Source organism: Heterostelium album (genome assembly GCF_000004825.1).
Source record: "Heterostelium album PN500 unplaced genomic scaffold PPL_contig1, whole genome shotgun sequence".
Taxonomy (NCBI): domain Eukaryota; phylum Evosea; class Eumycetozoa; order Acytosteliales; family Acytosteliaceae; genus Heterostelium; species Heterostelium album.
Window position 1 is genome coordinate 1,093,934 of NW_008805078.1, and position 23,455 is coordinate 1,117,388.

The window sequence follows — 23,455 nt, forward strand, 5'->3', positions numbered from 1 at the left end:
TCATATAACATATTAAACAACTATTAACTATTATTACTAAACTAAAAAAAAAAACTTTTTACTATTTTTTTTTTTTTTTTAAAACATTCATTATTTATTTTTAACATACATGATTTGAAGAGATAATCAAATAAATTAGTTATAATAGATATAAACCAAATCTTAAAATAGTAGATTAAATTGGTAGCCAAATTGTTAGATTCGAATTCAATGAAAGATTAAGAGTTAACATTTATATATATATATTTTATAGTAGTTTTATATAGAGAGAAGAGATAGCTAGATAGTGACTTGGTGAAAAAGATAATAATAATAATAATAAAAATAAAAATAATAATAATAATAATATGTCTAGATTAGAAAGATTATTTACATTGCTAGAGACTGGTAGTACTCCTGCAATTAGAAAAGCAGCGGCACAGCAAATCGGTGAAGTTCAAAGACTACATCCTCACGAGTTACAATCGTTATTGGATAACCTACACTCTAGACTCTTAAGTAAAGATTGGGATACTAGAATTGCTGCTGGTCAGGCAATAGAAGCAATTGCATCACATGTTCCATTATGGAATCCACAATATAGATCATCATCATCATCAGATAATAATAATAATAACGATGATAATAACAATAATAATAATAATACATTAACAACAACAACTACAACAACAACAACTAATAATGATGATGACGAATTAATGTTTGATTTAACATTTGAAAAGTTTGATATTACCAAAGTGTTGAGTAATGGAAGTTTGTTGTTGGCATCGGGTGGACAGGAGTTTGAACCGGAACCACAGATGCAAGGTGTAGATCCAAAGGAAATACTAAAGATACAACGAAGGAAGATCAAGAAGAAGTTGGGTTTGGACGATATTACATCGAATGGCATGGAGTTGATCGACGATGAAGATCTTATCTATATAAAGAAGGAACCGACCAACAACAATAATAATAATAGCAATCAACAACAACAGCAATCATTACAACAACAGGAAGAAGATAGAAAGGATATTGGTACTGTTTTGGATACCAGTGGAATGAGTGCACGTGAGAAAAACAAAGCGAAACGCAAGGCTAAATCCACCTTGAAAGAGAGTACCTCTGGTACTACCAAGCGATACAAAGAGATGAACAGCTCAGCCGATAACCTCAAGAAGAGTAATCAGTCTGTCAAAGCGCCAACGAAACAACATATCACTGAGCAACCTCAAAACTCTGGTGTCATCGTGTTGGAATCGGTACTCGATGTTGACAAAGCATACAATCAAGATGAATGGCCATTCACCTCACTTTACGATGATCTTTTAATTGATCTCTTTAAGTAAGTAAAATATAAAAAACAATGAATATGTTGGCGATAATCACTATTCACCGTGTGACGACTTCATGCGCGCCAACTTCCAAATTCCAGAGCTCTAACAAAATTTTTTTTTTACTTTAGTCCACAATGGGAAATTAGACATGGATCAGCAGTTGGACTTAGAGAATTATGTAGAAAACATGGAAAGGGTGGTGGTGTGACTGTATATACAAAGCCAGAGAGAATTGAGCTTGTAAATACTCTTTGGTTAGAGGACTTTGCTATTAGATTACTTTGTGTTATTGCATTAGATAGATTCGGTGATTATATATCTGATCAAGTAAGTTTAGTAATTCCTTGAAAGTTATATAATCGATTGATATGCTAATTTCAAAGAATTCTTTATTATTATTATTTTAGGTTGTTGCACCAGTAAGAGAAACATGTGCACAAGTACTGGGTTTGGTTGTTAAATATATGAATGCAGATAGTGTTATGAGAGTTTTATCGGTGTTGTTGCATCTTCAGGATAATAAGCAGTGGGAGGTAAGACACGGTGGTTTGCTTGGAATCAAGTATTTAGCGGTGGTCAGACTGGATCTTATCGATTTGGTGTTACCGAGAATTTTGGATGCGATTACCAAAGGTCTGAGTGACCGTGACGACGACGTGCGTGCCACTGCCTCTGAAACATTCCAACCGCTAGCCAAGCAGCTGGTTGCCAACCACCGAGACCGAATCCAACAGATCCTAACAATTCTCTGGGATATCCTACTGGAACTCGATGATCTAGCAGTCTCGACTGCCAGTGTTTTAAATTTATTAGCTGATTTCTATTCTTTTTCAGATGTTATATTACCGACTACAACAACAACATCTAATAACAATAATAATAATGGTCATGTACAGTATCAACAACAACAACAACAACAACAATCAACAAAATTAAGTGAATTAGTACCTAGATTATATCCATTTTTCAGACATTTATTATATAGTGTAAGATTATCAGCTATTCAAACGGTGAATAGATTGATTATGGCAACTGGTTGTGGTGTCAATGGTAACCATCAGTGGTTGTTACCGATTCTGACTGATTTACTACGTTATGTTTTTCAGAATATAATATTGGAGGAGCGTCACGATATCGTTGAGATCTCACTAAAGACATGGAATCTTTTGATTCTTAGCTTTGAGCCTGCAATCATCCGACAAGCAACTCTTCCATTCTTGGTTCAGTGGATCTCGTTACTCTCGACCGTGCCCGGTACTCCAATGAATCAAGACTATCTTTTATTCTCCACGCTAAACTCACATTCCGCAAATAGTCATCATCCATCTGCTGCTGCTGCCGCTGCCGCTACACAATCCACTGTAAAAACAAAACTTGAAGTTGGACAAGTAAAGAGAGGACGTCCATCTAAAGCCAGTGTCCAAGCCAAGGCGGAAGCCGCTGCCAACACCAACAGTAATAACGGAACTGGTGTCGCCAGCTCTGCTCCGCCACGCGAAGTGGAACCAGCAAGCAGAGAACACTATTTGAATACCAGAGCAAAGGTAATGGGAACCAACGCCATTGCAATCGTTATTCGAATGTGGCCAACCGAACAGTCACAGGAAGTCATGGACATGCTACTTGGCATGGTTACATCGGCATCTGCAATTCAAAGACATCTGGCATCGATGATACTGACAGAGATCTTTTATTGCAGTGTCGTACAAACCAATGGAATGCCAACAGTTTCCATTCCACCACAACCAGTTCTGCCACCTACGATGGTCGCCACCATGTCGGAGCTGCTCAATGACTCCGACCCGACTTGGTACTACCACGAAGCCGACACCATCATCAAATCCAAGTTGGCATCAGACTCAAAGATTCTCTCTCAAAGTCTGATGAATGTTGGAATCGATTTTACAGGTGTTGCACTACTTGTCCAATGGGTACAAGACCAGCCTTTACTTCAACCAGAGACCATCCTCCCGTTGTCTTTGGAGTTGATATCCAATGTCTATGCTTATTGTCTCGAGAATATTCAACGTCTAATTCCTGCCAGTACAAAGAATGGACTGGTCGACCAGTTGGAAGCCAGAAGAAAGACGATACTCGCTACCATGGGATATATCGACAAGCTTCAAAAAGAGATGCATACTATGGTGCTTGCTGCTGTGGATGGCGCGCTCATTGCATCCAACAACATACCCGCCAAGGTAACACCGGCCATTCGTTCGTTGCTCCACTCTATTCGAAACGAAGAGGACGATATCTACCAGTTCAGAACGGCTCATTCGTTGGCGCACTTTGTGCAGTTGTGTGCAACTCGAACACCATGTCCAAACGACAAGGTTATCAAATCAATGTTTTCCGTGCTCTGTGAAGACAGAACACATACTCCTCTGGCATCAATTGGCTCTGATCTTAAGTTTGAAGAGGATAATGCCAACGGAGTATTACTATTACAACAACAACAACAGCACCAGCAACAACAGAATTTAGATTCCGAAGAATCAAAGATTGCAAGACTCGGAAGAAGAGGAGCAAACGAGTTCTTTATCAGATTGGTTGGACGGCTTGGTGAAACGCTTTTCAATGTTCTCCCTACTTTCTTCCCGATGATTTCACAAAACCTAGTAGCTTTATACCAAGAGACTACTGGACCATCTGGTTTCACTTTGGTTGTCAATGATTTTGAACGTCTTCAATTGGTGATCGACGAACTCCAGTTGTTCAAGACGGTTCTTCCCAAACTACATCCATCTTTCCATAGCCATTTGATTGACTTGATCCCGATTATTTTCCACTTTGTACAAACACCCAATCTATCGGTACAATCGATGGTATCAAAGACGATTGCACAGCTTTGCTTGACTATAACACTGCCTTCGATGCATCATCTCATTTACAATATGTTACCGCTGCTCGGTGACTCCAAGTCATCGACCAACAGATATGGTGCCATTACCACTCTACTGCAGATAATCAACGATATGTCACTCGAGATCGTTCCATACATTGTATTCTTGACGATTCCAGTACTTGGATGTATGAGTGACCAAGAGATTCCTCTGAGGAAGAAGGCATCGCTTTGTTTTGCCAAGTTGGTCAAGTTGATGCCCCTCGAACCCGGTGTTCCAAATCCAGTTGGACTGGACGAGAAACTTGTACAACAGAAACTGGAAGAGCGTAAATTCCTTGAGCAACTATTGGACGGATCGAAAGTCGAGCAGTATCCACTACCAATTCGTATCAACACCGAACTCAGAAAGTATCAACAGGACGGTGTCAACTGGCTGGCTTTCCTCAACAAATATAAACTACATGGTATTCTCTGTGATGATATGGGTCTTGGAAAGACACTACAAGCCATCTGTATCATGGCTGGTGACGACTATGACAGACGTGTCAATTTCGCTGCAAAGGGAACACCAAACTTCCAGCCACTTCCCTCGATTGTCGTGTGTCCATCTACGCTGGTCGGTCACTGGTATTATGAAATCAAGAAGTTCTGTGATACAACGATGCGTCCAATGACTTATATGGGTGCACCGGCTGAACGTGCTGCACTTCGCGCCAAATTCAAGGATCACAATGTCTTGATTATGTCGTATGACATTGTACGTAATGACATTGACCATCTGACAGAGTTGAGTTTCAACTATTGTATTCTGGACGAAGGACATATCATTAAGAATACCAAGACTAAACTGACCCAGGCTGTCAAACAACTAAAGTCGAATCATCGTTTGATTCTCTCTGGTACACCTATTCAGAACAATGTTCTCGAGCTTTGGTCACTCTTTGACTTTTTGATGCCCGGATTCCTTGGTACCGAACGTCAATTCGATGATCTCTACAGCAAGCCAATTCTCGCCAGTAAAGATCCAAAGTGTACACCAAAGGACCAAGAGGCAGGCGCTCTTGCAATGGAAGCACTTCACAGACAAGTATTACCGTTCCTCCTTCGTAGACTGAAAGAGAATGTGCTCCATGATCTACCACCAAAGATCATTCAGGATCGTTACTGCAAGCTGTCGCCACTCCAGGTGAAACTGTACGACGACTTCTCCAAGACACATTTCCGTCAGGGAATCGATCAGGAGATCATATCTGAGGATGCAGATGAAGAACCACAGGAAACAAAGAAATCGACCAAGAAAGGTGGACAAGCAACTACTCATGTATTCCAGGCACTTCAATATCTCCGTAAACTATGTAGTCATCCTCAGTTTGTATTGAATCAGAATCATCCACAGTACAATGCGATTATAAAGGAACTAAAGGCAAGCAAATCCGACATTACCGACATTGAACACTCACCGAAATTGACAACTTTGAAAGAGTTGCTATTGGAGTGTGGAATCGGTGTGCAATCTGCCAACGCCAACTCTAATAACAATGCGGATTTGAGCCAAGACGTTACCACTCAGCATCGTGTGTTGATTTTCGCCCAGATGAAATCAATGTTGGACGTTGTAGAGACTGACCTTCTCAAACACCATATGCCATCGGTAACCTATTTAAGAATGGACGGTTCAACCGATCCAATGAAAAGACATTCGATTGTCAATCAATTCAATTCCGATCCATCGATTGACTTGCTGCTACTGACCACACACGTCGGTGGTCTAGGTTTGAATCTTACCGGTGCCGATACTGTCATCTTTTTGGAACACGACTGGAATCCAATGAAGGATTTACAAGCTATGGATCGTGCGCATCGTATCGGTCAGAAGAAGGTGGTCAATGTTTACCGTCTTATTACCGCTGGTACTCTCGAGGAGAAGATCATGGGTCTGCAACGATTCAAACTCAACATTGCCAACACCATTGTCAATCAAGAGAATCAATCGATACAGACAATGTCAACGAACGAACTACTTAATCTCTTTGACTACAACGAAAGTGATTCACAGAAGAAGGAGAGTGGTGATAACGGAGCAGTCAACTCTATGGGTCAAGTAGAGAAACCTAGCAAATCTGGACTCAAGAATGTGTTGGCATCGATCGGAGAACTCTGGGACGAATCACAATATACCGAAGAATTTGATATCAATAACTTTATTGGATCATTACAATAATAACAATAAATATAACAAATAATAAAAACCATAGAATTATTTATATATATATAACATCTTTTTATTACAACATTCATATATTATTATATATGATGTATATCTTTTAAAAAAAAAACAATAACAGCTTTGCTTTAACATTATTCTATTTACAATGACTCTACTTTCTTTGATATCATATGGTTTACTACAACTTTAACTAATAATAAATATTATGTTTAAATATTTGGTGTAATTGTATATTATATAAAACACATCTATAGTTCTGCGTATAACATTGATGGTGGAACTAAAGGTGGTTTTAAAGAAATTGCATTATTGTTGCTACTATTATTATTATTGATATTATTGTTGTTACTATTAATATTATTTTGAAGTTGTTGGTTTGTAATATTTAATTTTAAAGGTTTATCTTGTCTTTGATTATGTAACATTTTAATTTTATCATCTATGTCTTCTTCATCTTCATCCTCTGTCTCTTCATCACTCTCATTATTATTATTATCTGCTAAATTTGTTTCTGCTTTTCTTTTAATAGAAAGTTTTAATGTTCTATTATTATTATTGTTGTTGTTGTTGTTGTTGTTACTATTATTATTTTGCACCTGTTGTTGATGTTGCTCGTCTAACATTCTTTGCTTATTCCTTGATTGTACTTCTTTTTGCTTCTCACAACCTCTGCAAAGGAATGGACTCTGACAATTGTGTTCGATCTCTTTCAGATGACTGCTAAGCATTTCCTTTGTTGTGAAACAACGGGTACACGATTGATGTGGACACTTAATTATCAGTAGTTTGTTGGGTGACGGCTTCTCTGTATAAATCATAGAGTCATCTGTACTATAATTATGACCATGACTATGACCACTATTACTAATATTGTTATCATTACTATTACTATTATTATTATTATAGTTGTTATAAATATCAAACTCTTGATTGTTATAGTTGTTAGAATGTACTCCTCTGGTGGATCTTGCTCCATATCGATGTTCTGGTGGTGTACCCGATGAGCTTGTTGTGTAGTAATGATAGTCAGAGTCACTACCACCACCACTAACACGTCCTCCACCACCACCGGTGGTCGTTGTTGTTTTAGGCTTTTTCTTTCTTTCTCTTGTCTCTAGATTGATAACCGATCCCTTTTCAGTCCTAAAGTGTATCTCGTTTGGACAGATGTTTTTGGCACCGGAGCACCGATGGAACTGTGAACAATGTCTAACTACATGATAGAATCGCGTGTAGGACTTGTCACATCCATCATGCTGACATTTATAAGGCTTCAATGTATTAGCATCGTCAGCCATAATTAACAATTAATGTTTACTATTACTTTGATATTCTACTATAAGGGATAAATAAGATAAGATAATAATCTATGATAAATAATATGAGATTCTATAAATCTTGAACAATATATATAATTATATATGGATATTGTTGGGATAGTTGATATAATGATATGGACTACTTTATTTAACTTTCAAATACTATACATATATGTAAGATTACAAACAAAACATAAAAAAAAATAAACTAGCTTCAGTTATAATCTAAAAAAATAAATGTTTGTAAATGTTTGAAAAAAACAAAAAAAACAGAAATGTCAAAAAAGGGATTAATAACTTGGGGATACAAGATTAGATAATAATTAAAAGAGGTAAAAAAAATAAAATAACAATTTATTTCTATCTTTTTTTAAAAATATTTAAAGTTTAATATTAAATTTTGAAGCTTGAGTTTTTGTTTTTGATGTTTGTTATTCCTCTAGTAAATTTAGATATTATTTTGATTTCCATTAAAAATTATTTATTTGATCATATAGTAATTTATATATTTTATAACTACAATGAGATTCTTTATTTATAAAGAAATATTGTTTATTTCATTTGAAAAAAAAAAAAGGTTGTCGATTTTGAAATTTGGCTTTGGTCTCAGTCATAGTAATGGCTGTAACAGACTTTAAGAGGCTGTGTGCAATTAGACTCGTGGAATATTCCGACCATTAAGTGGAAAGAGAGTTTACCAATCAAAATATAATATCCATTGGAATCGATTAAACGAAGTTTTGTCCATCCTTGACCAGTCCTAGCAGTGGTCAATATAAGCTTTGTAAAGTTGGTGGATCTACTTAACAAAAACTTGGATTCCAAAAACTGTCTAGCCTTTGTAGCAATGATTTGCTGTTGGATATACGGTAGCTCCACCATCGTTTGGTCAGCGAAAATCTTTGAAAGAGATTTCGATGAGAATTTAACCTGCTCTATTTGCGATGGTGCAATCTCCTCTTGAACATTCAGTGGGTGTTGATACTCTCTGAGATCGAGTAGCGCTATTTTCAATGTGAAAAGTGTATTGTTGAATCTGGTTGTTCCAGACAATATCAATTTATCCAATTGTCGTTGAACTCCACCACTTTCGGCTGTGAATGAATATTCACAATCAACCAAATGCAGATGCTTCACAGATAAAGGTAGTACATTTCCATTGAAACTACAATTAGATATTAATAAAGAGTAAACTCCATTCGGAATGTCACCGAATGCTAATCGAGAATCGGTATGGCCAACTAATTCCAATCGTCGTAGATTCGAAAGCACTCTAATCTTTGGTATCCATGAGAATGGCGCTATCTTTAGAGTATCCAACGACATCGGTAGATCTACATCGTCGTCCAACGGATCGAGTGGATCGAAACTAAAGAACTCTAGATTCGGTGGTAGTGATCCTTTCGTCAATTTCAGTGGAGTTGTCAGTGTCGATAACTTTACTGAACCGGTTAGCCTTCGCAATGACAAAGGCAATACTCCCGGTTCAAACGAGTTATAATTGTGTCCCGTGATGCTTAGCTCCACCAAACCATTGGGAAAACAACCAGGTACAAGCTTCTCCTTGATTGATCCAACTGTAAACTTTCTTAGTGACAGAGGTAGCACACCCACCGGAATAGATGTCACATTCCAAAGTTGAACGGTAGTGAGTCCCTCAAAGAAACTGCCAGGTTCCAACGTTTTCAATTTAAACCAAACAATCGATTTCAACTTGTGTGAGAGCGGTCCACTCTTTGTCGGTTGATAACCACTGACATCGGTGACATTCGAGTTGTACAAAGCCAAACTAAGATACTCGAGATTCTTCTCATCGATAACACTTGGCATTGTAACTGAATTACAATTACGAGGTATAACATAGTCACATAGTCTTTCTATAAATATATATATATATATATATATAGAATCGATATGAATATTAATACCTATAGGTTATTACCTTTACTTTATTTAGGACTAGATTACCATTTAATGTTACATAATCGAATACAGTTTGTCCACTCATTTTAGTTGCATATTCACGAATAATTAATTTACAATTATTTTTATTTGTCATTGAATTCAAGTAAAGCTGTTTGTATGACTTTAAAAAAAAATAACTGTGTACGTACGATGGTCGTATGACCAACCTTTCGGTATTAAATTTAAAGTATTTATCTCTATTTTGAAACCATTTCTTGCAAACTAAACTGAAACAAACTTTATCTATATTACCATTGATATAATCAAATATCTTTATAATTAAAATATATGGTAGATTTACAAGTTTATGTTCATTATTATTAATATTATCGTTCATTATTGTTTTAACAAAGTGTAATAAATTTAATGATCATGTTGTTGTTGTTTTTTAAAAAAATCAAAAAAAAGGCGCGCCAATCAATTGTTTATTTTTAAAAAAGTGTCACTTAAAATAGAATAAGATTAAGTAATTATATATTTTCGCTACAAATTGTTTTTTTTTTAATTATATATATATATATATATATAATGATACTAAAGATTTGTTTGTAAATGGATCATCTATTGAAATGTCCTATATGTTTTGATTTCTTTGATACTGCATTGATGATAATAACATGTTCACATAATTGTAAGTGGAAACCAAACAGACTATCTATAAATTAACTGTCATTATTATTTCAATTATTAATAAAACACAGTTTGTTCATTATGTATAAAGAAATACTTTTCACAACCAAATTTACATTGTCCGATTTGTAGAAAGGTAAATAATTAGAAACTTATTTTAACATAATAATATTAATAATAATTAAAACTTTTTATTGCTATAGGCTGCAAGTACTTCTGAATTGAGGAACAATAGATTATTAGATGAATTAGTGACCGCTCTAAAGCAGACTTTAGAGAAAAAGAATGGTGATTCATCTGAATTGTTGTTATCGACAGACGACAGCAGTATTTCATCGACTCAAATCATCTCGACACAACAAACAACTTATGCATCAATAGTAAAGAAGAGATCATCATCATCATCATCAATTTCATCATCATCAACTAAACATACAAATGATAAGAAATTAAAGACTGCTAATCATCATTATGATGATAATGATAATGATTTTAAGAGTAATAATAGTAATAATAGTAGTCAACAACAACAACAACAAACACCAGGTAGAATGATGACAAGATCAAGATCACAGAAAGAAGGTATTAAATATGATGATTCTATATTCTCTGATACGCTGTCAGTTGGATCGTCTTCGAACAATAAACGTAAAGGAAGATCATCGACATCACCACGTAAATCACAATCGAGTCAAGAGTTACATAAAGAAGACCGTTTAGTTGTATCGGTACCACTCTCTGACAGTAATAACTACAACAACAAATCTGCAAACAAAAATATCAATAATCACAATAATGAAGATGATGACGAAATAGAAACTTCACAACCAACAATCAATTCACAATCGATTCAACCAATTCTAAATAATAATAATAATAATAACCAACAATTGTTGATAATTCAACCAAAACGTTTGACACCTTTGGCAAAGCTATGTTATTCTATTATGAAGATTAAACAGATAAAAGATTCATTAAAGAGTTTGGGATTGAGGACGAATGGCGATCGACAAACATTGATCAATCGACACAAAGAGTATACACTTAGACATAATAGTCAGTGCGACAGTATGAATCCAAAGACAAAAGAAGAGATCATAGAGGAACTATATGAATACGAACAGCTCACTGCTAAACCAAAGACAACAGCAACCACGACCAGCAAGAAAAAACAAACAACAAACAACAAAAAATCGAATAGTAATTCTCCAGTTTTATCATTACCATCACCAGTTTTATCACCACCATCATTACTTTCACTTCCCTCACCAACATTGCAATCATCTTCACAATACCCAATTACTAATAACAATAGTAATAATAATAACGATGATGATGATGATCAAGTTAATAACAATACAACCATTTCACAAACACAAACACAAGATCAAAGTCAAGACCTTTTCGAGAAACTAAAATTACAGATTCTAAGCAGGAAGTCTGTGAATTCATTGTAAATAAACTATATCTATTTAAATCTATTTAACAGAATCTTTATTTATTAAGAAAATCTTGATATGTGTCCCTTTCATCTTCCCTCAATAAATATTCACTCATTTATTAGCTATATTATTTATAAACTAGCATAACTATCTGTTAAAAGTATCTTTACTAATTTACACATAATCTACACATGATCATTTTTTTGGTATACGAAACATCATGTTTTTTTTTTTTGTTTTTTCACCAAATTAGTTTATATAATATATTTCTGTTTAAGTTTGTAATAGTTAAAATAAATGATATCATTAAGATTAAAGAATTTAATATCTATTGCAAAACAACTACCTTTGCCATCACACAGTAAAGCAAGTCTCGAGTTGGTCAGTGAATTACAACAGTCTTTTGATCAGCTGACGTTAGAGGATTTGAATATAGATGATCAGACCGATTTGACATCAAACAAACTGTTGTATTTGAATCCTGCTTATAAAACACCGTATGGATATCCGATCTCCTACTACCCATTACTCGAAAACAAGAGTTTCACACTCTCTATATTTGCAATGCCAAGAGGTTCAACCATTCCACTACATTCACATCCACACATGCAGATACTCAGTAAGATGTTATATGGTTCAATTACAATCGATTCTTTTGAACAATTACAAGAAAATGAAAAAGATAATAATAATGAAACAAAAACAACAACAGTAGGTTCAATCAATTCAAATATAAATACAACAACACCACAATCACAATCGATAAGTGCAATCTATCGTGGAAGACAAGTAATGACAAAAGAGAATTGTAGGAGTTTTCTTTCGCCTGATTCCGTCCTGCATAGATTCCGTTCACTCGAGAGCTCTAGTGCTATTCTGGAGTTGCTATTCCCGCCATATGAGTATCCTCAGAGAAACTGTACATATTATAGAGAGATGGGTGCACCAACTTCCGATGGCAAAGTACGTTTTCAACCGTTTGAACCAGACTTTTATTGTGCCTCACACAAAGATCATCCAGTGTTGGATAAACTAAACTTTGAACTCAAAAACTTGTACAGTGATCAATGATAATGAATAAATTACATTAAAATAATCCCCAAAGTTTGCCAAAAAAAAAACAAACAAGCATTATTCTAATTATTTACTTTTACAATAATTAAATTACATTTGAAAAATCTTTTTCAAATAATATTAATTTGACACTTTTTTATTTTATTATTTTATTGATTTGTTTTGATTAGTTAGTGAAGTTGATTATTTATCATGTTGTAGGTTAGAAAAAAAAGGTTATTGGGAGCAGCACTAAAGGAGATAATTTTTTTTTCGACTTTTCATTTCAGCCAATGAAAGTTCCACATGTGACGGAAACAAAAATAAATAAAAAAATAAAAAAATAAAAAAAACCCATCTTTTCGTAAGTAGGCGGGGTGTTACAAAGAGACAGCTGTACCCAAAACACCATGTTTCCGCCCAGGAACTAAACAACACATTAATTTAATCCCTCAGTAATCAGATTTTTTATTTTTAATGATATTTTTTTGTTTTAGTTTTTACATCATCCTTTCTGTTTAAAAGTAAAAGGATGTGCATTTGATTTGATGATCAAAAGAGGTTTACAAGTTTGTAAATAATATAGATATAATAGAATTAGATAACTTGTTGTTGTTTAGTGTTTTTAGTATTTAATAATCTAATTATCAAGATAAGATAAAAGCTAAAAAAGATTCAGGAAGCAAAAAAAAAGTTCACTTCTTTTGAAAAGTAAATATAACTTCATCTATCTTTACATGTGACAAACGTTATAAACACTTCATCTTTGGTAATCTCCAATAAAGTTGATAAAAAAACAAAACAAAAAAAAAGAAAATCAAAAATAAATTAAAAATCAAAAAAAATCCATTAATATCAATCGGCATCTTCCGATGCCCAGCAACCAAATATGGGGATGATTAGTTTTTGTTTGTTGTTTTATTTTTATATACCGAAATGAATCGATACCAAGAGCAATAAATCTACAAAAAAACCAATATATTTTTGGTCTATTAAATAATTAACTATTCGTCGAGTAGAGTTTACTTTCAGATATATAAATAAATTATTATTGTTTATTTTAATTAATATATTATTTGTAACGAGTAATGATATTGCTTAACATATCATATTAGATAACAGTGAGTTGGATAAAAGTTGTTGTTTTATACATCATTTGAGAATAAATTAAATAATCATATCATAGAGCAGATCGTCATTTTTCCACACACCTATCACTATATACTACAACTACTACTATAGCATCAATTATGGAACTCACAGTAATTACTAGAAGACAAACCTAACCTATAAATCCATAGACTCTCAGTTATGGATGATGAAAAATATTTCACACGGACCGTCCGTACAAAAATCAAACAATAAATCACAAACAAACCCCACTACTCTCCAACACCATCCATTATTTTCATCATCATCACCACTCTAAAATATATGTATACTGACACTATCTATCTTCCCACTTTCCCATTTTCTCACTCATGTTTACTTTTACCACAAGATGATATGATACCAACATCAATTTTAAAACAATCATCTCAATATACTCTTTTATTTGTATCCCAACAATTCTCAAAAAACATATATATCATTGTTAATCACATATACATACAACTTTCGAAACATCATCATTTCTATTTTAATTCTCAGGGTATGTATTTATTGAATTTCCAATAGATGTTTATTTAAACATTCAAAACAATATTGAATAAAAAGAGAGAGTAACAATGACAGTAATAGATACCTACTCTCTATGTTAAAATTACAAAAACTACAGTAACAATTCAATCAAAAATCCATTTTTAACTTTTTCCATTTTTTCTTATCGAACCTAAAAACGTTTATAATTATATTAGTTTGACATTAGGTAATAAAAAAATAAATATATATAGCAAAATTAATAATCACCTTTAATTGCTAACCATAACAACATATCGATCCATAAACAAATCCAACCAAATAAAAATAAAAATAAAAATAAAAACCACTGAAAAAAATCAAATCAATCAAATCCAACCAATCAATATCACCTTTAAAAAATAATAAGATTCATTCTTTTAATGCTTTCACTTTAACAACACTTCTTTAATATTTATAAACATATTATGTTATATAAATTAAAACAATCGTGATAATTTAAAATTTGGGATATTTACATGTTCAAAATGTAGTTGTTATCATTGATGTTGATGTTAGTGGTGTTGAAGTGGTGGTTTTGATTGATCCATATGATATACATCAACAAATTATGGTAAAGTGGTGTGTTTGTTAATCAAAAGCATTTTCATAAACATATATATTTTATGTCTCGAGTTCAAATTTCAAACTCATTAGCTGAAAAATCCTATTGCTTTTTTTTTTAATTAATTATTAGCACTGCATTCATCTAAAATAACCAATTTTTTTATTTGACAGCTATCAGACCGATCACAAGAATAGATATAAATAATTATTATATCATAGTAAAGTTTTTAGGAAGATAAAAATTTAGTTGGTTCACTTGTTATTATCTCGAAATAGTTTTATTGTGAAAAGGTAGGTCAAAAATTTACCTTTTTGATATTGATGATTACAAATGGACCATAATAGTATTTAAAGGATAATAATAGACCGTTAGAAAATGTAGATTTAATTTATCTTTTTACCACTTTTAAAATTGCAAAAAATCGAATGGTAAAAAGATTTTCACTCTTTCATGTAGATAAAAACATCCAACCATAATAATCTATCTACCTTCTACTCATCAACTAATCTAACAATTTAACTATTGTTCACCATTTGCAAGTGACATCAATCATAGTTTAAAATCACTCTACATTTTTATTACAAGAGTCTTTGTTTTTTTTTTTTTTTTGCAACTTCCAATCAAATAGTTTAATTAATCATTTTTCAAAAAAAAAACAACAAGTTTGTAAGCTTACAAATCCAGTTCTACAAATTTGGTTAGTTTACCAACCAGTTAAAAACAAAAAAACATAAATCATTAAGGATATTTATTTAATTAAACAAAAACTTTTTTATTTTTATGTTTATAACGACTTTATACTTGTTTAACTTTCTTTCAAATTTATTAAAAATTTACATTAACATAAAGGTTGGTTTGTTAACAAATCCAAAATTTACGTTCAATTTCTTTATTTTAATTTTTTAATAATATATATATTTAGAAGCATATTTTATATTAAACAATCCAACTTTTAAATCGCTCAGCTCGTAATTCTAAGTATTTGTGATTGTGTTGGTATCAGCCAATGTAAATATCAAAAGAATCCTACCCTCACATCATAATCAATACAGCTCAACTATTGAATTCATCAAAGATGGTTCGGTTTCTTTTCAAGTATGAAAAAAATAGGCTTCAAAAACAAACAAATAATCTCACAACAAACATTTTTAAATCATTAATATAATCAATCCTAATTTTGTAAAATTTGTGTGTTTATGCTATTCCCCTTTAACACAAAAACACACTGCTACTAGTATCACACACATAATCATTAACTAAAACTCCACAACACACTATTAATTTAGACATCATGTGATGAACCACAATCAACCACATATACCCCATAAACCCTAACAAAAACCAAAAAACTAAACAATCATATTACCCTTTTTATGTTTTGAAAGAAATTATAGATACATACATATATTGTGTTTATGGTTGGTGTGTTTTTTCAACAACAACAACATTATTGTAGTATAGGTAGATAGTTAATGAGATAGTAGTGTCTTTTTCTTATGTTTAATATTAAACAATAAGTGATTCACATCATCAATATTAACAATACATCAAGTTAGCTAATTTCATGTGCGTACTCTAACCGACATTCTAACAGTATTATTACTTAAATTAATAATACCATATATAATCTACTTATACTACTGTTATCAAAAAAAAAAAAAAAAAAAACAAATAAATTAATTTGATAAAAAATAAAAAAATTACATACACACACCCACAATCACACACAGATATATAAAAACATCACACCCACAATCACACACAAGCAACACACACAACTATATAATAAAATATTTATAGAATTTTATCAATCAATCAAATTGTCAATAAGAAAACAAAAAAAAAAGCATCATATTATTTAAATTATTATTATTTTAGTGATGGTTAAAATAAATTTAAATATATATATTTATATATCAATTATTATTATTTAAATATTTATTCAATTTTGCACTTGTAATAAATAATCAAATTCGTGTACAATACCAATATCAACGATCAAAAACAACTATTTATATTTTCCCACTTTTTTCAATCAAACCCATCACAACACAACAAAACAGAACATATAAACACATATATACTTTCTCGAACCCAGAACAATCAATCAATCAATTAATTACCATATATTTATATTAAAATATCAAGAAGACAATCAAACCAAACAAACAAACAACTAAACCCATTCAAACAGAATCAATAATCATTACCAAAATCTTAGTAGTTACATTTCAAAATACTAAATCTCAATAATAACAACAACTACAACAACAACAACAGCAACAATAATTCAAAACACAAACCAAATAAGAACTTGTACAATTTAGAATTATATATTTCTTGTATTATTGTTTTTTATTTTGGTATTTCAATTGTATATATTATTTATTTTATTTATTTATATAGTTTAAACATTGAAAATAGACACGCTGTGACCTTTTTTGTATTTTTTATGAATTTAGTAACATTACATCAACACCATATCAACATCATCACCATCATCATTAGTCACATCAAAATCAAACCGTATGCGCATCCAAACAACCAATTTTGTAAATAAATAAATATTTTATTTATTTGTATTATTAATAAATCAATTGTTGTTAAATTCAATAGTAGTAATAGCAACCAAAAAAAAGACAGGACAATTGTATTAAAATATTATTATTTTTATATTTTATTTGTTTCCATGTCATCTTCAAAAGAGAAAAATACAAACTAATATCATCATCATCATCATCACCAGCAGCAATAACAAGAAAATAATCATTATATTTATAAATATAATTTTCGTCTTTAATATATATATAAAGTTAATAATATAAATATCATCCTTCTCTGTATAATTATAAAAATAAAAATCAAATACTAATTTTAAAATGGATTCTTCCATATCTTTAAAGGAATCACAATTAATACATCAACCACCACCTCCACAACAACCACAATTACCACTCTCACCTCAACATCAACCTCAACACCTATATAATCAAACTGAACCATTTCAAGTTCTTCCAATAGTTCAACCAACAACAACCAATTTAGATATTAATAATCAGCATAATCATCATTTAGAAAAAGATAGTAATATTAATAATTGTACGAATAATATTAATAATAGTAATAATCATTTAGTTCAATCAATAAGTAAAAGTCTGAATAGAGAAGAGTCGATCAGTTCATTTACACCGTTCTCATCATCATCGTCCTACTCTGATTTCTCAAATATATCAAGCGGAACAGGAAACTCTGAAATATTATCAATGGGTACCATATACACTGGTGACAACGGTGGTGTCGTTGTCGATTTTTCTGGTAGAGACTTTACAAAGATTCCAAACAAATTACCATGTGAAAAAGATAAAGTAGAGTCACTTGTTTGTAGTAACAATCGTATATTATCAATTCCAGATGAATTCTTTCAGAATTTTCAATTATTAACTTCATTAAATTTGGAAAAGAACAAGTAAGTTTATTTAATTACAAAAATAAATGATAATCACTCAACAAAAAAAAAAAAACTAACAATAATAATTAATATTTATTTTAGATTTAAAAAACTACCCAAATCATTTAAGAAATTACAATCATTACAAATATTAAAATTAGGTAGAAATAAGTATGTACTGCTTTATCTTTTTTAAATAGAAATCATATTAAAAATTTTTTATTTTATTTAGATTTAAAAAGTTTCCAAAATCAATTTTAAATATAAGTACTATTCAATCATTGGATTTGTCAGATAATATGATCACTTCGATTCCAAAAGAGATCAATCAAATGGTACAGCTTAAAGAACTTTATTTATCAAACAATGAAATCGATATCATTCCAGTTCAAATTTCAGAGCTGACATTGTTTATTCTCGAGTTGTATGGAAACCCAGTGGTGTTACCTCCGATGGAAGTAGTCGAGCTTGGTATCGAGGCAATCGTCGATTATCTAATGGATGAATCGAATTCACGTGCAATCAAATCGTTGGTCACTTTCGAGACTCAGAGACAACGACATCAATCTCTGCCAATTGGTGCTGGTGGAGGTAGTCTCTACCAACCAATCAGTTTAAAATCCATATCATCCGAAGATCTAGCTGGTACTGCCAATGGTTCCACTAATATTAATAACACCAATTTAATGTACACAAGAAAGAATACGATGTATACAACTACAATTTCCACCAACAACAACAGTAATAATAATAATAGTAACAGTATGAGTCTCAATGTTCCATCTTTATCAACACCAAAAAGATCGAATAGTGAATTCGTACCATTTAAATTCCCACCAAAACAACATAGCAATGAGCGTTTGTTCAACTCCAATGGCAACTCTGTAGTGATACAGGCATCGCCCACTGCTATCACCAATACTTACTATACACCCAAGAGAATCAAACCCAAGCCCAAACCACACTTAAAGCTATCGTTGAGAGATTCAACCAAGTCTATGATGGAGATTCAGTACGACGGCAAGAATAAAGTGATATCGCCAACAACCCTGTCACCACCACTCAACTCAATTTCCATACCAGCATTGGCTACTCCCACTCCAACAACTACAACAACGACATCACCTAAATCACCATTGTCAGACAGAGAAAAAGATCCATCTCCAGTTATTTCACCTCGCTGGAGTTCAATGTCATCGCTTGTTCTTGGAAACAGTTTCATCGATCAACAGAAGCGTGAGGAGAAGCAGTTGGCAAAGAAAGAAAAGGCCGATCTCAAAAAGAAGAAACGTGACGAGGAGAAGCGTGAAAAGAAAGAAAAGAAAGCCGAAAAGAAGTTGGAGAAACAACTCAAGAAGGAGTCAGCCGAGTTTACCAATGGCTCTAGAAGACACACAATTGCAACAACCACCGAAATTCCAATAATAATCGAACAACAACAGCTAAATAATGAGATGATAGTCACTGAAACCATATCAATTTCCGAAAGTTTCAATTCTCACACTGCCTACGATAGTGGTACTATGACATCAACTTCCTCCTCTATTATCAACCAACAACAATTGGCAGAGGAACAATCACAACTCTCCGATATATCTTCACACTCCAATGTATCGTCTCCTCCACTTTCACCAAACTTGGTTGCATCCTCTTCAATTGCCGCAACAACACTTACTCCAACTTCACTAACATTATCAAAACAACATAATCATCAACAACATGATTCCAATGCTGTTCCAACATTAACACATCAATCTTCACAAATGTCACTGACAAGCAGTGTAAACAAAATTAAAGTTCCACCTCAGAGACCTCATGTGCTCCAAAAGATGGCGACCGTATTGAATCTTACCAGACCACTTGTTTCCAAACCCGTTGCCACTCCACTCCAAACGATCAACAGTAAAGCTGACAATGAATCCACCACCACCAACGGTAATGATAGCCTCTCACCATCACAACAAATCTCGCCACAAAATACAATCAAAAATGATGAAAGTGTTTCGGATGTTTTTGATCAAAGTAGCGGTCGAAGAGAAAGAAGAGGAACCATCGCCTCTGAAATGGATTTGAAACAGTATCTCAAAGTTTTAAACAATTCCAAGCCACTTCCACCACTCGCTGAACTACTCCTCGACCAAGATGGCAAAGATTGTCTTCGTGCATTCCTAACAACCGAATTCTCTGTTGAGAATTTAGATTGTTGGACAAGAATCGAAAACTATAAATCTTTAGATTCCACAAGGTAAAAAGCTTTACACTTTTAATAATTTCAGACAATGATTATTAACTTTATTCTTTTTTTCAATTCTAGTAAAAATACCGAATGTCCGAAAATATTTAATCAATATATAACTGAAAGATCAAGCAATCAGGTGAATCTTCCAAGAAGTTGTGTAAAGAAAATAGAGGAATCAATGATCAACAAAGATGAGAATGGAATGATCGCCAATTTAGATACAATCTTTAATGATGCCCAGCAGCATATCTTTATATTGATGGAGACCGACAGTTATGAAAGATTCAAGAAATCTAGTTTTTCAATTAAATATCTATCCAAAATATAAATACTGCTCAATTATATTCCTATAAAATAAAATTATTTATTGATTAATTTAGAACTACACAGATCAAAAAATTGAATTACTTTTCTAAAATCTAGTTTGTTTTTTAAAAGATATTCAATAATTTCTCAATAATTGTCAACTGTAGTTTTATTCCCATAAAAAACAAAAAGTTATTTTTTTGTAATTTTCATTTCTAAGAATCGGTTGCTCTTAAGGGAATTCAAGTCCTTGTGTTTTTATAATTTATTCTTTTAAATATTATTCTTTACAATATAAATGTCATCAATGTCAATAAATAACAACTGTAAGAACAAAAATTTGATAAATTTTTACATCTTTAAAAAAATACTAATTTTATTTGTTTGATTGGTTTATATAGATATTAAAGAAATATGTCTAAGAAAAGTATTTAAAAATAAGGTACTTCTTCAAAAGATATTGAAACATGTGAGTGAAGATATCAATGGTCATTCAGTTCAAGATGAAATATTCTTGTTTTCAAAGCGAAAGTACAATCATTGGAACAAAGCATATGAAATGATTAACAACAATCATATTGGTTTGATTGTTGATAAGATTAAAACAGGTCAATATTTTGAGATCTCAAGTTATGACTTGTCAATTTTTTGTATAAAAGTTACAGATCTCAATCAATTTATGTTGGTTTACAACAAGTACAGAGATACTTTATTCTTGTCAAAAGATTTGATATCAAATGCATGTAGAGCTGGTAACATTGAAATAGTAAAGATACTTCTCAATCAAACATTTCCGATTCTATTGAAAAGAGATGGTGCATTTAAAGGTGCTTTGCTTGGTGGTCATATTGAAATTCTCGATTATCTCTTGGAAAATGGAATCGATCCTGTAAATGAATTGGATGAAAAACTAATGGATTCGATATTGCATCATACAAAGTGTCAATCAATTGATTGGTTATTCGCTAAATTTGGAGAGGATGTTATCATGTACAAGTTCAAGACTAGACTCACCCAATTACATTATAATCCAACATTAAGAGATGACAATGTTTTTGTCTATCGATTATTAAAGAAACATGGTTATACATTTGGTTCAAAATTAATAGAGCCGATATTTAACGGTAGTCTCTCTCTGAGCAATGCTATGGAACTTTTATCATATCTCATGGTTAATAAAGAGAGTAATCATCTTGGATTTGCTTCGGAAACAGACACCAATTACCTCTTATCAATGAAAGATAGTGTAATCAATCAATTTCCAATTCAAGAATCGTCACAGATTGACAATCTCTGTTATAATCTCATTCTACTCGATGTAATGCATTATCACAAATTTAATTCTATTGATATTGTTGGCAAGACAGTCTCACGTATCATTAGAATTAAACTTCAATTGGCTGAAGAATTAAATATATCAAACCAAACAATCATCGAAGACATTCTATCGAAAATCGTATCGCTCAGTATGAAGGTAGATGATCGTGGAAATGTAGAAGATGAAACCAATGTTCGAAAGACATTAACTTTGTTGTTCAATCATGGGTCACGCAATCAAATAGAGTATCTTATAAATAGAATGGATATCGATCGATCTATTTTGCAGGTACCTCTTCAAGAATGTATTTATCGATGTGTTTCATCACTTTTCGAAAGGAAAGATGGCAATCTTGCAATTGAAATGGTTGAATACATGAAGAGACTTTTCATCAAACAAGGTCTAAAGTTATTCAGAAACTTTAAAGAAGATCTTAGAAATCATGGTAATTCTTGTATAATATATGAAAGATCACATCAAAAAGCAGGATCTAAAGAATCAATTCTTTATCTCATGGATAATATTGATGGATGGCAAGTAGATATTCATGACTATGATACTACTGCGCGATTTGGTTCATTCATATTCGATCAGTTGGTAATTCGTGGAAAGGTTGTTGAACAAGATGGATCGCTTTCAAAACAAGCAGGTCAAATCATTGAAAGAGCCAATGATAAACAACAATTGGATAATATTGTGAAATATGAAGGAATCATCCAAGTAACACGGAAACAAAGAGGATGGGGAGGTGGATGGAGAAAAAATGTGCTTGGTAGTACCATTAAATATGCACCAATTCTTCATCGAATGTTTCTTGTTGATTGTTATATTGGAACTTATCTTTATTTTCAAGTACAATCAATAGAATTCCTCCATTGGTTGTCCAACAATGCCAAGGATTGTCTGAAATTCGATGCCAAGTTAATACAAGATCCAGAATTGATCTTCAATGTTTTGAAGAACGAACCCTTCTCAGATCTTAATATCACCCACTTTAATGTTGAAGAACTAATGACAAAGATACAACATCCAGGTATATTAAGATACCTATATGAAAATCACAGATTTCAATGGAATCAAGTTTTGCGAGACAAGTTGTTAG

At 32.3% G+C, this 23,455-nt stretch overlaps 8 protein-coding genes across 8 annotated transcripts; 6 read left to right on the forward strand and 2 right to left on the reverse strand.

Annotated features, from left to right (window-relative positions):
- Window positions 1-347: 347 nt before the first annotated feature.
- Window positions 348-6,382, forward strand: PPL_01255 (SNF2-related domain-containing protein; the record flags this gene model as incomplete). The annotated part of the gene is made up of 4 exons (XM_020572270.1): window positions 348-1,324; window positions 1,445-1,643; window positions 1,724-5,248; window positions 5,390-6,382. The coding sequence occupies 4 exons, from the start codon at window positions 348-350 to the stop codon at window positions 6,380-6,382; spliced, it is 5,694 nt and encodes a 1,897-aa protein (XP_020438128.1).
- Window positions 6,383-6,636: 254 nt separating this feature from the next.
- Window positions 6,637-7,686, reverse strand: PPL_01256 (uncharacterized protein; the record flags this gene model as incomplete). The annotated part of the gene is made up of 1 exon (XM_020572271.1): window positions 6,637-7,686. One exon carries the CDS (start codon window positions 7,684-7,686, stop codon window positions 6,637-6,639), a length of 1,050 nt encoding a protein of 349 aa, XP_020438129.1.
- Window positions 7,687-8,188: 502 nt separating this feature from the next.
- Window positions 8,189-10,009, reverse strand: PPL_01257 (uncharacterized protein; the record flags this gene model as incomplete). Its single annotated transcript, XM_020572272.1, has 5 exons — window positions 8,189-8,236; window positions 8,341-9,584; window positions 9,676-9,793; window positions 9,911-9,943; window positions 9,974-10,009. The coding sequence occupies 5 exons, from the start codon at window positions 10,007-10,009 to the stop codon at window positions 8,189-8,191; spliced, it is 1,479 nt and encodes a 492-aa protein (XP_020438130.1).
- A 215-nt stretch (window positions 10,010-10,224) lies between these two features.
- Window positions 10,225-11,818, forward strand: PPL_01258 (uncharacterized protein; the record flags this gene model as incomplete). The annotated part of the gene is made up of 4 exons (XM_020572273.1): window positions 10,225-10,303; window positions 10,374-10,438; window positions 10,506-11,755; window positions 11,809-11,818. The coding sequence occupies 4 exons, from the start codon at window positions 10,225-10,227 to the stop codon at window positions 11,816-11,818; spliced, it is 1,404 nt and encodes a 467-aa protein (XP_020438131.1).
- Window positions 11,819-12,041: 223 nt separating this feature from the next.
- On the forward strand, window positions 12,042-12,815 carry PPL_01259 (uncharacterized protein; the record flags this gene model as incomplete). Its single annotated transcript, XM_020572274.1, has 1 exon — window positions 12,042-12,815. One exon carries the CDS (start codon window positions 12,042-12,044, stop codon window positions 12,813-12,815), a length of 774 nt encoding a protein of 257 aa, XP_020438132.1.
- Window positions 12,816-14,231: 1,416 nt separating this feature from the next.
- PPL_01260 (uncharacterized protein) lies at window positions 14,232-17,808 on the forward strand (the record flags this gene model as incomplete). The annotated part of the gene is made up of 5 exons (XM_020572275.1): window positions 14,232-14,448; window positions 15,965-16,010; window positions 17,449-17,485; window positions 17,551-17,594; window positions 17,748-17,808. 5 exons carry the CDS (start codon window positions 14,232-14,234, stop codon window positions 17,806-17,808), a joined length of 405 nt encoding a protein of 134 aa, XP_020438133.1.
- Window positions 17,809-17,921: 113 nt separating this feature from the next.
- PPL_01261 (uncharacterized protein) lies at window positions 17,922-21,178 on the forward strand (the record flags this gene model as incomplete). Its single annotated transcript, XM_020572276.1, has 5 exons — window positions 17,922-18,508; window positions 18,593-18,661; window positions 18,723-20,735; window positions 20,805-21,025; window positions 21,168-21,178. 5 exons carry the CDS (start codon window positions 17,922-17,924, stop codon window positions 21,176-21,178), a joined length of 2,901 nt encoding a protein of 966 aa, XP_020438134.1.
- A 155-nt stretch (window positions 21,179-21,333) lies between these two features.
- Window positions 21,334-23,455, forward strand: PPL_01262 (uncharacterized protein; the record flags this gene model as incomplete). The annotated part of the gene is made up of 3 exons (XM_020572277.1): window positions 21,334-21,361; window positions 21,437-23,386; window positions 23,418-23,455. The coding sequence occupies 3 exons, from the start codon at window positions 21,334-21,336 to the stop codon at window positions 23,453-23,455; spliced, it is 2,016 nt and encodes a 671-aa protein (XP_020438135.1).